Consider the following 15,223-nt stretch of genomic DNA (forward strand, 5'->3'; position numbering starts at 1 on the left):
AGCAGTATTACTTGGTTTACACAGAACTATCTGTTTTGTCATCTGGAATATTGTGTCCAGTTCTGGGCCCCTCAGTTCAAGAAGGACAGGGAACTTCTGGAGAGAGTCCAGCGCAGGGCCACAAAGATGATTAAGGGAGTGGAGCATCTCCCTTATGAGGAAAGGCTGAGGGAGCTGGGTCTCTTTAGCTTGCAGAAGAGGAGACTGAGGGGTGACCTCATTAATGTTTATAAATATATAAAGGGTGGGTGTCACGAGGATGGAGCTAGGCTCTTCTCGGTGACAACCAACAGTAAGACAAGGGGTAATGGGTTCAAGCTGGAACACAAGAGGTTCCACTTAAATGTGAGAAGAAACTTCTTCTCAGTGAGGGTGACAGAACACTGGAACAGGCTGCCCAGGGGGGTTGTGGATTCTCCTTCTCTGGAGACATTCAAAACCCGCCTGGACGCCTTCCTGTGTAACCTCACCTAAGTTTTCCTGCTCTGGCAGGGGGATTGGACTAGATGATCTTTTGAGGTCCCTTCCAATCCCTAACATTCTGTGATTCTGTGATTCTGTGAAAGAATTTAAGGAAATTATGTTACTCAATTTTACAATTTATACCTGGTGACAGTATTTAAAACAAAAGTAAAGACAGATACCACCTTACCCTAATTTTAGTATTAATTCTTATAAAGCTTGTCTTAAAGCTCTCTATTTAAAACTAAGTTATGTGCTGAAATGGCAGGTGAGAAACAGAAGATAAATAGGATAGAGTAGAGTAACAGGGTGCTAAAATACTCAGTTTTGTGCAGGAAGGAGCTTCCCAGCAGATGCATGGTGAACGGATAAATGAAGCCCCGGTTGCCTACAGCAAGCAGAGCTGAACCGTGAGCAAGTCTACGAGATGTTGGCCACACGGCAGAGGCAGTTTCCGAAGCGACATTCCCCTCCTGCCCTCCCCTGCCCCACGCCACGCTGGGCCACTGGGAAGCACAGCACACAATCAAAGGGTTTGTAAAGGAGCAAAAAGCGATTCCAACGTCTTAAATCAGAAGCTTTAGGGGACCTTTCAAGAATCAACACAACAGAAGAAAGTTTAGTTTTGGTAGTCAAGAAACCTTAGAAGACCCCACCATATATTAATAAAAACTTAAACTGTTGCATACTTTCGAAAGGCGATGTCTTAGCTGCTCATTTTAGTATTAAATGAAAGAATGTTTACATTAAGAACAATTTAAACTTGTTCCAAATTAGGAGAAAAGTCCAACGATTTTGAGATACAGATTAAACGTAAAACAGGAGAAGTTGTAACTAAAGGTATAGAGTTTAAAAACAAACACGTTGGAAGTCAAAGTAGTATACTTCAAAACTAAAAACATTTAAGAATTAGGGCACACAAATCTAAAATAAAGTCTTTTTTTGTTGAAGAGTTAAATATCAATCGAAGAATCAAAAGTATGACTGCATATTAGAGCTTAGCTTGATTCTGTGTAATATCAATCACACAGAATTTATTGCAGCTTAGCACTTCCATAAGCCTCTACAATCACATGAATAGTTGCACAGAAGAATAAGCTTTAAGCTCACAGTACAAAAAAAAAAAAAAAAAAAAAAAAAAAATTATTTGTACTTATAAGCCAGCTTGTAACAATGAGTTTTCTAAATGAATGTGGCACAGCTGCAAAAACAGAAAATATGTAGGGAAGCTATAGACAAAAAAAGAAACATGCCATCAGTTACTTGCTTGAAGCTCTTCTTTTTTCTGGGGCTCAACTGGCCAAAAAGCAGTAAATACACTACACCACACAGGAATCAGAAGACAAAAGCAGACATTTGAAACAGAAGGCAACATATTCTTAAAATCTCTTCCTCATATTATTTCGACTTAGACTTAAATGATCAGTCTCATCTCAATCAATACAACAATATACCAAGCAGCAAAGTTTGGGGGAAAAAAATTTACGCCTGTTTTGATTTAGTATAGCCTAGGTAACAGACTTTCTAAATTCTCCACCTTCTTTTCAGGAAAAAAAATTTATCCCCTTTAGCACAACTATACACACCAAGACATGTTTACATCCCTTACTCTAACATGACCTTTCAATTTAAAAATGCAGAACTCATATTATTACAGGTACACAATATTATTTCAATTTAATTTAGGTTTCATTTAAGTTGCTGGTTTTTTCAGAGTTGCCCAATTGTGTTCATAAAATACTAGGGCACACACAAGCACACCAGAATTCACTGCGAAAATCCAAGACTGGAGGCCTCTCCTTTATCTGTCTGTAACTATGCTTACAATTGCCCTGCTAATTACACGTTCTTTATTAAGCATCTAATGCAGCGCGCAGTATCCCGCAGGTACTGTAACGGAGAGGTACATTTTGAGGCACACTCTCAGGATCTGCAAAATGGAGAAAGATGAATCTAAGCAACAAAAAACCCCAAAGGGCTTAGATATGAGGGGAAAATATTCACGTTCTCATCACCCCCTACAGCAAAAGTATTGAAAAGAACTTTTTCTGGAGGAATAGAAGGAAAGTTTACTAATTCAGAAATAACTAAATAATATCAAGGATACTCAAAGGACCCTCAGGCTGAAGCAGGATTAATGCATCATGTTTCCAAACAGATAATACAAACGAAGATGGCAATTACATTAAAGATTGGACTGAGTGGCTAAGACATTAATTACATAAAAAGAGAATGCTTTCCTTTCATACTCATCTGCAAGACCATAGAAACAACTTAACAGTATGTGAAGATTTTCTACTGCTAGTTTTCCATATCGCAATTTATGAATAGGAACAGCTTTCACACCGTAAAAATCAGACTATAACCAACAGTGAGATTCCATTATTAAGGAACTGCTATCTGAATTTTGAATGAGTTACTGCATCTAATAAACAGAAACTCTAAAATAAAGCAATCCACTCGAGAGGGAATTACTCACTTGCCTGTTACAAAAGAGCCACTCACCAATACCCTATATGCATGTCATTATTTTAACAACTTTTCAAGGATCAAATACTCTGCAGAGTGTATAGCTGGGCACAAATTAACCCTACGAAACCTCAGCTGGAAGCATCATGTGTGGCCACAGTTCCGTAACAAGTAGTGTGGTTAAATTCTAGGAAACTTGTTAAGAAGAGATGGGAGGACCCTCATGCCCACATCTTACAGAAATTTCTTTAGTGAAAATTCCCTCTTAAGTCTCCAAAGCAGCCCAGCCTACAGGAAAAAAGCCAATGGTGATAGAAGGAAATTTTTTCAGGAAATAAACTTGCTTTCCAATCAGCTCTGCTTCTCATATTCCTTCACACAGTTTATGGCGACACGCTTAAAACAACAAATACTTTCAAGGGATTGCTGCAAGCTGCAGTGAGACGTTCTAAAAACCGCATGTAAAAGGAAACGTGATTGAATCTGTTGAACACTAAACTTCAACTGAAAGAAATGAGAAGTGGTTCCTGTGGTTCTTCTTTAAGACTCCCACCTAACACTGCCAAATCTACATTCAATCCAACAAAAATTTGAAAAGTTCTGCTTTAAGTCCCTTAAAGCAACCACAGTTATTGCTGTTTTGTAGAAATAGGGACAAGAAAAAAAAAAAGGCGGCTTTACTTTCTGCTAATTGCAATTCAATAAGTGTTTCCCATGTATAGTTCTGTTGTACTGCACAACTGTCAAAACAGAGATCTCCTCTAGCATGTCTATGGCATACACGTTTCCTTTCTCTCCTTCTCCCCATTTAGAAGGGCAGAAAACCTTCCACATCTTCCACTGAAAAGCAGATTGTATGTGGAAGTGGTAGGAGCACAAGGTACCAACATGCGTATGGAGAGAACACCTCAAAAAACCACCTAACAAATAAAAATCTGCTGCTTGTTTCTCATTAAAATGTCTAATGGTCGCTTCAGGGGAATCCGACTTTGGTGGCGCTTAAAAATCCAGCTGGAGAACAGCCTGAGGAACAATGCTGTCATCCTCCATAGGTCCTCTTTTCTACAGTGGTTTACTTGCCGTGAACAGGAAACCAGGCTTCTTCTCATCCTTCCATTCTTAACAAATGCAGCAAATTCAAATGCAGACAGCTCATTCTGGTGGAATTTCTTCATCTCTTGCCAGCAACTCAGGATGGAGCCCAGCACAATGCCAGCATGCTGTAAGAATTTAGATTTCTCCTGTTCTTCAAGCTGAAGTAGCAGTGAACGTAAACGTCCCCTTTATTAGTCGTGGCATATCACAAGAATAAAGATCAAACTGAAGGGGTTTTACCAATCAAAACGTCCTTGACAGGGACTGCGGTATCTTTAGCACTTCAGTGTGCTGTGTTACCAGGGGTGGACAACCCCAAACGGCTGCAAGTTCCATCTTCACCAAACGCTGGGCCACGCTGCAGTTCTAGAAGATCAACCAGGACTCACAAAACCAGACATTCCATAAGACATGATGACCTTAAATAGCACCAAGCTGAACAGCTTGTCCACCTGGTCACACAGACCTTTGTAGATCTTTGCCTGACCCCAAGACGAGTATCAGGAATGTTTCCCTGTAAATGCACCTGCACTCACTGTGTGAGTCTGGTATTGGGATCAACCAAATCTGCCATATATATCATCCAGCACAAGGAGAAAAGTTTTATCATATGCTGACTAACTTCCAGATGCCAAAACTAGACAAAAAAAGTCTGTAAGTACCACGAGACAGTAAATCCATCCTCCAGTACCAGAAAACAGATCTTGGTACATGTTGTCCCAGTGTTTGGTTTGCAAATGAGGTATTTGAGCTTCTTTAGGCTCTGGATAGATCAACTGCATTTAGTTCTGTTTCTCCCTAGTGTTAACACACCCGGTGCAGAACCTTCTTCTCTAACAAAAAACTTCTACAGACTGGTTGGTTGAGAAAGTCTATTCTTGCATTATTCCTTATTTCCTAGAGCCCATGACCGTAACAACCTCACCAGTCTAACCAACAGGTCAGGAACCATGATCCGTATCTCAGATTGAACCCAAGATGATTTCCTGGGTTACTTTGAGGAAGGCGAGTGAAGAGTTCTGTGTCAGATTAACGGCAAAGCTGAAAACGGTGGCTTCAGAGAACAGAGCGCAGAACAGAGTGCTGACAGAGGCTGTCGGGTCTAATGCAGAGAATCCAACATACACCCTGCTGGCACAGTATGAAGAGCTCTAGTAAATTTATTCACCTGCTCACCTGGTTCAATTGGTTATCCAGGTACAAGGAATTCCTTTCCACATTATTTACAAATTGAAGTGCAATGAGTGCTGCCACTGAGAGTTTGCTTTACAGTTCCACAGGACTTTAAAAAACAAGCAACCTCTCAGTACTCTGCTTAATGAGGAAGGCTATGAAACTAGAACTCTTACGCTACCTAACACTATTAAAGGCTTCTGTAATTAAAGCAAATCATAACCCAGCCTAACTCCTGTCAACCTTCTCCCAAGATTTTTAAAGATACAACAGAGATAAGTCATGATTCCAGCAGAGACTCTGCATCATCCAGAGCCAAGTGGGACTTTTTGGTCTCCGTGTAAACAAACACTCTTTGCTCCCCTTGCCACCTTCTGTGAAGAAGCTCATTGAGATTCCCCAGAATGAAGCGGCGACAGAAAGCAATACAAAAGCTAAAAATCTGATTTATATTGGAGCAATGGAAGAAGCGGTTGCTTGGTTCTGTAGGTGCACCGGCATTGAGAGGATGCAAAAACTGAAGTGGTATTTTCTGGATACAAGTTCTCCATGTTCAAGTCCATTTTACAGTAAAGTTGATTGTGAGCACAAGAATAGAGTGTTCTGCCCGATATTAAACTTCTCTGCCAATTTTTTTCTTCCTGAAGCCACACGAGTGAAAACAGAATGAAAGTTCCTTGACCTCGCAGAAATCCTGACTTGCTTCAAGAGAGCATTGCAATTCCAAAAACTAGAATAAATAGTTATAACCTAGGAAATGCTGTAACCAAGCCACAAAGCAACAGAATTTAGCACAACAAACAACAGGTAATCACTATTTTAAATGGGTTTTTTTACCTACTCAGTTTTAACATCCCGATTGCCATTATGCACTGTATTTAACTGCAAACACATTTCAACTTAAGAAATACTAACATAGTTATTAGGTCAATATTCACTAGAATAAAAAAAACTTACCCCTCTTTCTGTGAGATGACGCCAAATCCAAATCAACATTCCGTCTTCCACTCTAGATTAAAAGATAAATAAAAGCCTTATTTCTTTAGGTACAGGTATATGGTGCATACTATTTGAGTATTTAAAATGCATCCCTCACCCATAAAAGTGAGAAAGTTAACAGAGCTGTAATAATTTAAATTGGTGTTTTAGCACCATTACTTTCTCATAACAACGTTGGTTATTAGAAGAGACTTCTATACTGAAACACAGTACTAAACAAATGTTTAAGAGGTACTTCCCACATAAATATGATATTAACAATCTCTAACTACTTACTTTCAGTTTACTTACCAATGAATAACCTTCCTCATCTGATTCTGGCTGAGATAAATCAGATTCACTTCTTGACTTCATCAGTCTGTAGCTTGAGTTTGCATGGACTGAGCGACTTTCTGCAGTAAGACTTTCACTCCTGCTTCAGGTGCACGCACATTCGTGCACACACACACACACAGAGAAAAAGAAAATACTGATATTAGGCAAAAGTAAGAGTTGATAGCCAAATTTAGCAGGTACCACAGTTTTATTTGGGAGCAGACTATCAGAGACCATCACAAGACCACAGCAAAGAGGGAAAAAAGTGGTCTGATGGCTTTAGTTATTATGGTTATGAAGGGTATTAGTAAACTTTGTTACTTCTTAATACCCTTATTTGTCAACTCAACAAATGGCAACCTCAAAGGACTGATCACTCAAGTGCAGCACTTCTGAGCTGAGGACAAGAAAACAGAGTAAGTGGGTGAAAAAGTACCCAACTTATTAAAAACCCACCCATATAATGCATCCTGAAGTTGATATGCTGGAGATGAAAGCCACTTGGACAATGACAGAGGCAGCCACCCCTGCTTTAGGGACTAGATTTCCAAAAAGAGGCGAAAAGAATAAAAAGGTACTGAATATATATAATCTCCCTCTGAACTCGCCATCAGTATCTTCATTTAAAATATCAGAGCAGGGCTTCTGTACAGTAGAAGATTAAGTAGACTCTAAACCTAGGTCAGGTTTAGAATAAAACTGTGTTACCAAGAATATCTCAGGTTGTTAAAATTAAAATGCATTAGGTAGCACTTATACTATTTAAATTATACACTTCTCCAATTCAATGAGCTGTCTGGCTTTATTTTGTTATTCTCCTGTACCTAACAACAGTGTCTTGAGCAAGCCAATACGTTAGCAATATTTATAAAAATTCTGTACACCTGATAATCTGGATTTCGTAACTATTCATCACTAGGCCCAACTTTGAAAAGTAATTGTGGTCCACACAGAATAAACTCTTACCAAGGTTTAGTTAATGTGGCAGACAAAATTGAGAAAAATCACTGCTCTCAACAAAAATATAACCCTGCTCTAGGCAAAATTCTTCTTTTTAAAAAAAATTCTAAGAACCATGAGAGGAAAACTGAGGTTATTTAATCAATTATAAAGGAAGCAGGGAAGAGCGAACCACCTTGTCATGAGTCCGACCCCCTCGGGAGCAGCAGCGGGAGGCTGCTGTAACTGTCCATCCTCCCTGCGTTTCTGGAGCTCCTCAAGAACGGGGCTGACCCCCAAGATCAACAAGGCACATCTGTGGATCACGGAGTTGCAGGCAGCAGTGTAGACATCCTGACCTTCCGTCAGATCAGTGCTGATCCTTCGTTCCTGCTGAGACTGAGGAGCTGGATCGTCAAGTCTAGTCCCTGTCCCAGTGCTCAGCCTATCTCGATCCCGACTGCGAGCTACTTCACGGGCTGATAGGAAACATTGAAATATTTCTGTAACATGCAACACAAAAAGAAGGTCTTAACTTCTAGACAAAGCTACACAGAATGAAAAATTAATTTACATCTTGGGCCAAAAACTGCCCCACTACAAAGAAGAACAAACATTTTTCTAACAGTAAAAGAATACATTAATAATACAAAGCTATAAAAGAAGTCACGCAAACAGGTTAAATGAAGTATTTATACCATGTTAAGTCTAAAATGAAGAGGACAATGCAATCTGACAGAATACTGAACACTCTTACAGTGTCTTACCGCAGCCCAACTCCTGTTTGGATGGCATCTGATAGAAAGAGATTATTTCATGTTTCCCTTTCAGCAGATGTATATAAAGTAACGTTTCTGCAAATCTGTATGCCAGACACCAGCATATCTGTCATTCAGTACTGAAACAGCTTCAGGTTTTCATTAGCTTTGGTCAGTACAATAAAGATCCTATCAAAATTCTAAGCCTTCACTTGGCTTAATTCTGCTGCTGTCTTATGTGCCAGATTCTTCTAAAGCAGCTGTGTGAGACACCGCATCATCTCTGTCCAGAGTCCCAAAGCTCTCTTGACTCAATAATTGTAATTTTAAAGGTTCAGTTCTTTGGAAAGGCAACTGATCTCTGCATGTCAGGCTCAGCTTCCCTTAGGATTTCTAGTAAAAGTGTCATCATCATCATCTTCCTACCTATTTGTACTCATAACATTACTGTCTGTTTGGATATTTCTGGATGCGTTTCCTTCATTGTACCCAGAACCTCTGCCCAGGTAGAATTTGAGAACACTGAGCACTTGCACAGGACAACTGCACATCGAGCACAAAAGCATTTTGCATCTACTGAGCAGGTGACACAGCTGTACCCCTTCTGGAACCGTAAGCCACCTCATGAACATGAACTGCAACTCCATAGTGCACCTTCAGGAAAGCCCAGTGCCTTGTGGATATAATGACACGTCATATAGAGACTAAAGCTGTAACATACATTTTGGTCTCTAAGATCCCAAAAAGGAATATGGGAGCCCTAATGGGGAATATAAACCCTGACAGCAAAACAGGTGATGACAGCAGAGGCTGGAAAAGATAAACATACTAACAGTATCCAGAGGAATGACATTTGGAAGAGAAAAGAAAAAAATCTGAATGTTTCAAGTCCGCCAGTTTTCTTTTTTAGGCTATATTAATTCTACAGTAATTTTCAAAGGCTAACACAATCTCTGTCTTTGAGGACACTAGGGTAACAACAGAAAAAACAACTGAGTGTGGTTGTATGTTGCCTCACTAAAGTTGGAAAAATTAAGTATTAATTAGCCCATTTAACCTGATTACAAGCCCCAGTCAGTATAACAACAGCTTGCTAAGTTCACCTTTTTCAAGTTATCTTCTGAAGAAATAAACAGATTTTTTAGACAACCAATGTACTGCAAATAGCGTTACAACCAAAGTACTGCAAATAGTGTCAAAATGCCAAACTTTGACTAAAACCTGAGTTTTTAATAGATTCAGGAAGAGATGCTCAAAGGTACAAGTGCATTCCAACTCAGTCAGCCCACTGTTATCGACAGCAGTTTTGTCTCCAAACTTCAGAATAAAATGACCCTTCAAAGCTTATTGCATACAAGATAACACATACAAACACAGCAAAAATTCTATATATAACTACAGATGAATACTCAGAGATCTATCGCATAGAAGTCCAGAGAAAACAAAATGAAACGGATTAGTCTTGTAGACAGCGTGTATAAGAAATGTTGGTGTCTGTCAGATGCCCAGAGAACTGCGCGTGAGGGCAGCCCATTGCCCGGAATTCACATTCTCTTGTATCAAAAGACTTTTCTTACCCAAGGAAAAGCACTACGCCATTTTATAAAAATAAACTTCCCACAGTCTTTACGCAGAGAAATATTTCATCATCTTTTAAATAATTTCTCTGGTTTACCTCAGAGACAAAAATACATTGTCCTTCCAAAGCACACTTCATTATTGACACACATAACCAGTACTTACTACCAGCTGTCATAACTTCGTGTTCTCTTTCCTCCTCTTCATCTTCTTGTTCTGGGTGTCCTTCTTCTCTGTCGCGCTCTGCCTGCTCCTCCATTTCTGCTTCTTCATCAATGGTACGAGTAAAAGAGTGTTCTTGAGTATCAACATCAGCAGATTCTTGGTTATCTAACATCTTGATTTAAAAAAATATACATACAATGAAATTAATTCTCATCAAAACAGAAGATGAACATAAAAGGACACAGGCATTTAATAAGTTTTTTCCCTATCAAAAAGATACTTCTGATGTTGTGTGAAATAAACAACAAAAAGATAAGGCTTTAAATACATAAGTTGGAACTAGGCTCAGGCTGTGCTTGAGTCAAATACTGTCGATCAATCATTTCCTTCAACTGATTTAATACCACATGTACTACAGATGAATGGACTCCTAATTCTACGTTGTCCATTTTCATTTGAAAATTCCTGAAAGTTTTTTGACAAGATAGAACCAAAATACTAGCACATATGAAACTAACATTATGTAACATTTCCTTAATACACAGTAAAGCCTGAAGAACTGAAAAGAGCTTTTCAGTCTTACCCATCTGTCTCTTGAGGATGATCTGGTCTGAATAAGTTCCATGTTCTTGCAGGCAAGCAAGCGACTCCGAACTTTATATACGCAGCGGTAGACTTCTGCCAAGGCTTTGCCAGGCTGGTACCTAAAAAAAGAGATCCAGAAAGGAAAAAAATCATACAAACTTTCTTTTAAAAATTGAAGTTGAACTTTAAAAGTAGCTTTAAGTTACTTGCCTGCTCTCACCACAAGCCTGACTGAGTAAACTCGTGTGCTTCAGAAGAGCTGCAAGGACAAACCTGGACACAGTATCCAGGAGTGATTCATTACTCAAAGTTGCAGTATCCCAGTCTGAAAAGAGAAAGGATTCATCAAAACTGGCTGCTCTTTCCAACCAACAAATATACTTTCAAAGACATTTAAAAAAAAATCTTAACTCATTTCAATCTTCCAAGTTAGAAGCAGTTTTAATGCTTAAGTTCAGCACTAATAACTCATAAATACGCTGCTTCAGACAAACGCAGTTTGGTCTCTCAGGACACTGAGATCCAACAGCCCAGGGTCCAACACAAACTGTGACCGGAGCCCCAAGGAGCTGAACTGGGGGTGCGACCCTTCTGTCCAGCACCGGCACCGAACCGCAGCTCTTCTCGTTACAGATTTACAGGGAACTTGCTTAGAAATGCACCGGATCGGAGACTTTCTGCTCTGTCACACGCGGGTGAAGCCACATTCAAGAATTAGTTCGCAGACCCACTTAGGGTGAAAAAGTCTCATCTCCAGCAGGAAAGCCAACTATTAACACAAGCACCAGCTTAAGCACCAGCTTCACTGCTAAGATTAACAAGAGACATTTTCAGGTATCAAAAGTAAGGTTCATCCAGTGTTTTCAGAAACTGGCTTTTCAGGTCTCAAAATAATTTTTCCCCACTTTAGAAAGAACTATTACGAAAGTGATACTGTTCTACTATAAAATAACCAAAGTGCCAAGCAAACCTCAACAAGGAACCATCATTTTTCAAGGGGAAAAAATAACCACTGTCCCACTTCCTCACAAAGATCTTCAGAACACTTTTTCAATTAAATATTATCTATTAATAAATATTACCTATGCAAGCAGCTGTAGAAATCACAAAAACTTACCTGGCTACACAAAGTCCAGTCTAACATATCTGCTCTTCAGCAAGTTCCATTACTTTGCATTTGATGCTACGCTAACCATCACCATCCAACTGTCAGCCAGCTGGCATTGTGAACAGAGCAGAACCACATCCACTCCTAAAACACCCAATTCCGGAACCAAAATTATACTTATTAGCCCATTCATCTCAGATTTTATAAGCAGACGACCAGCATTTTTTACTGGAATTCCTACTTCGGTGGAATTCTGCAGCAGAACTCTCTGTGTGGCTCTCAAAAGGCACACACCACCTTCTGCTCTGTTCTTGGTCTGGCCTGCTTGGCCAGAGCTACAGAAAATTATCTCTGGGTCCAGTAGAAAGTTACAGCACAACCACAATGCTCATTAAAAGGACACTTGGGAAGCTTGAGCAGGAACCCAGATTTTAGGCAATCAGCATGAGGAACCATTAATATTGCCATGCCAGCCTCCCAGAGACTTGAAAAACAAGAGATGACTTTACCCCTTCGCCCCATTCCTAACATATTTCGCAAGTTACTTTGCCTTCCCCCATCTCCTCCCCATCCATTTTTCTTTTTAATTACAAGTTTCACCCTGCTCTACTAGGAAAACAGAAACACCAACAACTGAGTAAGCAAAAAAGAGTCTCTTTTTTCCAGCTTGAAGTGAAAAAGAACTTTGAACTACATGTTTGCCAAACACCAGAACCAATGTCAAAAGTGAGTAACAGAAAAGGCAAAACAATGACCGTGGAACCTGACCATAAATCAAGTTTATCATGTCGCAGAATTTAAAGTCATTGACAAAGAAAACATGGGATTCTGCTAGGCATGTAGTTGATGCATGAAATATGCTTTTAACACACACATATCCAACATCTTACCTTTACTAACAGCATAGTCTTGCATACTGATCCAAAGGCTCCTTGCTGGCTCTTTTGTACAACCCAAGGCCAAATCAACATAAACAGAAATCTCAGGTCTCAGCTTATAATCAAATGGCTTCTGTTCCTCATTTCCAGACAGGGCCACTTCTAGTAAGGAGCTCATGCATTTGTCTAAAAGAAGGGAAACACCTGAGAAGTTAAACTCATGCATCTGTCTAAAAGAGCATAAAACAACTTTTGCTCTCCATTAAAAAAAAAAATCAAGACATTTCATTGTCTGCCTACAAACTCATGTTAGATAAGGAACAAAGTGACTTAGAGTTTCAATTTACCTAAAATGCATGAAGATTTAGAAGTATTATCCAACTCTGCTTCAATACCATAATTCTGTATTATTAATTCTACCTGAACTATATAGCCATACACTTGCAATTACTGTATCTGGACCCATTTCGAAATACTATAATTTGTAAGTATGTCTTGAAGTAGTCTACTCAGAATCAGAGGAATAAGAAGATACGAACCAAGAGGAACAGGCCACAGAGAAGCAGAAGTATGTGCATTATTCGGATAGGAAGGGATGACTAAAAATACTAATTCTGAGTCCTTTTAACATTTCTGGTAGATAAGAAGGATTGAAGTTTGTTGTTATTAGTATGATTTCTAATTAATAAAAATTCCACTTTGTAAGCAGAGTACAACTTAAGGTAATATTTTTCAATAATAAACATGAACAATGGAGCCCCTGGTGTGTCTGTTCGGTGCTGAGCATCTAAGAGTAAAACATTTAAAGTTACCACAGTGAAGTCTTTGTTACTCCTTTCACTGAGAAATTGCAGATTTCTTCCTTCCATATGCATTTCCAAGACCCTTTGTAAACTACAGCGTACACTTAAATATCCATTTTGCAACTTTTTGTGTCACTATCTGAGTAGACAGGAACGCTGAAAGACAATCCCTTATTCAACCAACATGAGACATTTCAAAACTGAGCACCAATATTTACAATGTCAATTAGACATTTAACAGCTTACCTAAATGAGGAATATCCATTTCTACCCCATCACTGAAAAGTGGAGTTTTCAGCCAGTAGGCTGTGTCCTGTTCCTCGGGGGACACGGCCGGCCCCTGCAGCATGCCACCCAGACAGCGCCCGATCAGCAGAGCCACCGTCCTCTCCAGATCAACCAGCCAGACCCAGGACTGGGCAGGCTGCGGTAGGGGCACTCCAGCAGGATCAATTAATTCAGGTCCACCTAAAAGTAGGAGCAATAAACTGTCAAATCAGTCACTGTCGCACAGATGTTAAAAACAATTCCAAAATTAGTAAAGTTAATGGCAGATCTTGTTAATCTTTCCCAGTTACTGGCAGATTTGTCTCTCAGTCAAGGACTTATAAGTTGAAGAAACACCAGTTAGGACAAATAGATCAGTTAACATCGTAACGTCAGCAGAGCAGAGGCCATCACCATTCATGGGACAACTGTTCACACTCAGTGAAGTAAAGGCTCTTTTAAACTCTGCACAAGGACCTATTCTTGTCCAATACATATTTCTATTTGTTCTGATAAACATGCATAGATAAATGATATTAACTGGAAACAGCACTTAATAAAAGGATAAAACCTTGCCAAAAATATTAATTAAAAAGTCAATGAATGGCAAATAAGCATAGCATCTCCTATCACAAATTTTGGTCACTTTACCTCTGGTTTTATATTTCTATTTCATTGGCACCAGAAATACATGGTGGCACATATTCAGGAATTCGGCAGGTAAGTAATGATTTTAAGTTAAAATTCTATTACACCATGAAATGGAAAGCAGAAATCAAATTTGGACATGGAAGTAAACAGATTGCGACAAAATTATCTCTCAGTTGCGTCAGAGGAAGTTCAGATCAGACATTAGGAAAAGGTTCTTTATTGAGAGGGTGGGTGGTCAGTCACTGAACAGGCTCCCCAGAAAGCGGCCACGGCACCATGTCTGTCAGAGCTCTAAAAGCGGCGGGACGATGCTCTCGGCCATATGGTTGAAGAGGAGATGTAGCAAGACACTTAGCGGGAAATATAAACTTCCACTATGAGAAGATGACATGCCATTATTTATTTTTCGGATTAAAAGTGTGTTAGATATTACACTTACCATGAAGTGGCCACTGTAGCTCTTGATCTTCTAAAAGGGCTGCAGCAGGTAACAGTCTGTTAAGACGATCTAAAGGTGGCAACAGATCTAGCAGATAACTCAACAAAGGCCGAGCTACTGATACTGGCAGTAACAATAATGAGTTGACAATCTGAGAGAGCATACTACCAGCAGCCGATACATAAATAACATCTACAGAGAAAAAAGATATAACTATAATTATAATTCAGAATATAATTACATTCCAAGCACAATTTAACAAGTCAGAAAGAATTGCATAAAAATATATCAGCTACCTCAAAATGTCTCAAGTGCACATGTTGAATTGGGCTGTTTAAGAATTATTAATCCATTCCATATTGTAGTTACGTATTTTTCAGAAATTTCAAGAAAAAGGTACTTTTAAGAAATCTAAAACTGACAAAACTGAAACAATAATGCACAGAGACAATATCCTCTCTATTCTGTATTTTTCCTATATGCAAAATGTTTTATTAAAAACATGAAGTAGATGCTATCCTTGGGTAGACACTTGATCT

At 39.2% G+C, this 15,223-nt stretch overlaps 1 protein-coding gene across 12 annotated transcripts in view; it reads right to left on the reverse strand.

Annotated features, from left to right (window-relative positions):
• The window catches only part of HERC1 (HECT and RLD domain containing E3 ubiquitin protein ligase family member 1), a 115,490-nt gene that overhangs the window by 48,375 nt on the left and 51,892 nt on the right, over positions 1-15,223 (reverse strand). For 9 of the 12 annotated variants that reach the window (XM_065641949.1, XM_065641952.1, XM_065641955.1 and 6 more), the window contains exons 17-26: positions 14,685-14,876; positions 13,574-13,795; positions 12,537-12,710; positions 10,749-10,863; positions 10,537-10,657; positions 9,954-10,125; positions 7,649-7,955; positions 6,490-6,610; positions 6,157-6,208; positions 1,716-1,781 (exon numbers count right to left, since the gene is read on the reverse strand). In XM_065641949.1, coding sequence (XP_065498021.1) covers positions 1,716-1,781; positions 6,157-6,208; positions 6,490-6,610; positions 7,649-7,955; positions 9,954-10,125; positions 10,537-10,657; positions 10,749-10,863; positions 12,537-12,710; positions 13,574-13,795; positions 14,685-14,876 — 1,542 coding nt within the window. The remainder of the gene's footprint in view (positions 1-1,715; positions 1,782-6,156; positions 6,209-6,489; positions 6,611-7,648; positions 7,956-9,953; positions 10,126-10,536; positions 10,658-10,748; positions 10,864-12,536; positions 12,711-13,573; positions 13,796-14,684; positions 14,877-15,223) is intronic. The other 3 variants (XM_065641960.1, XM_065641959.1, XM_065641956.1) reach the window with 2 other exon arrangements.

The sequence above is a fragment of the Caloenas nicobarica genome, chromosome 10, assembly GCF_036013445.1.
Source record: "Caloenas nicobarica isolate bCalNic1 chromosome 10, bCalNic1.hap1, whole genome shotgun sequence".
NCBI lineage: Eukaryota > Metazoa > Chordata > Aves > Columbiformes > Columbidae > Caloenas > Caloenas nicobarica.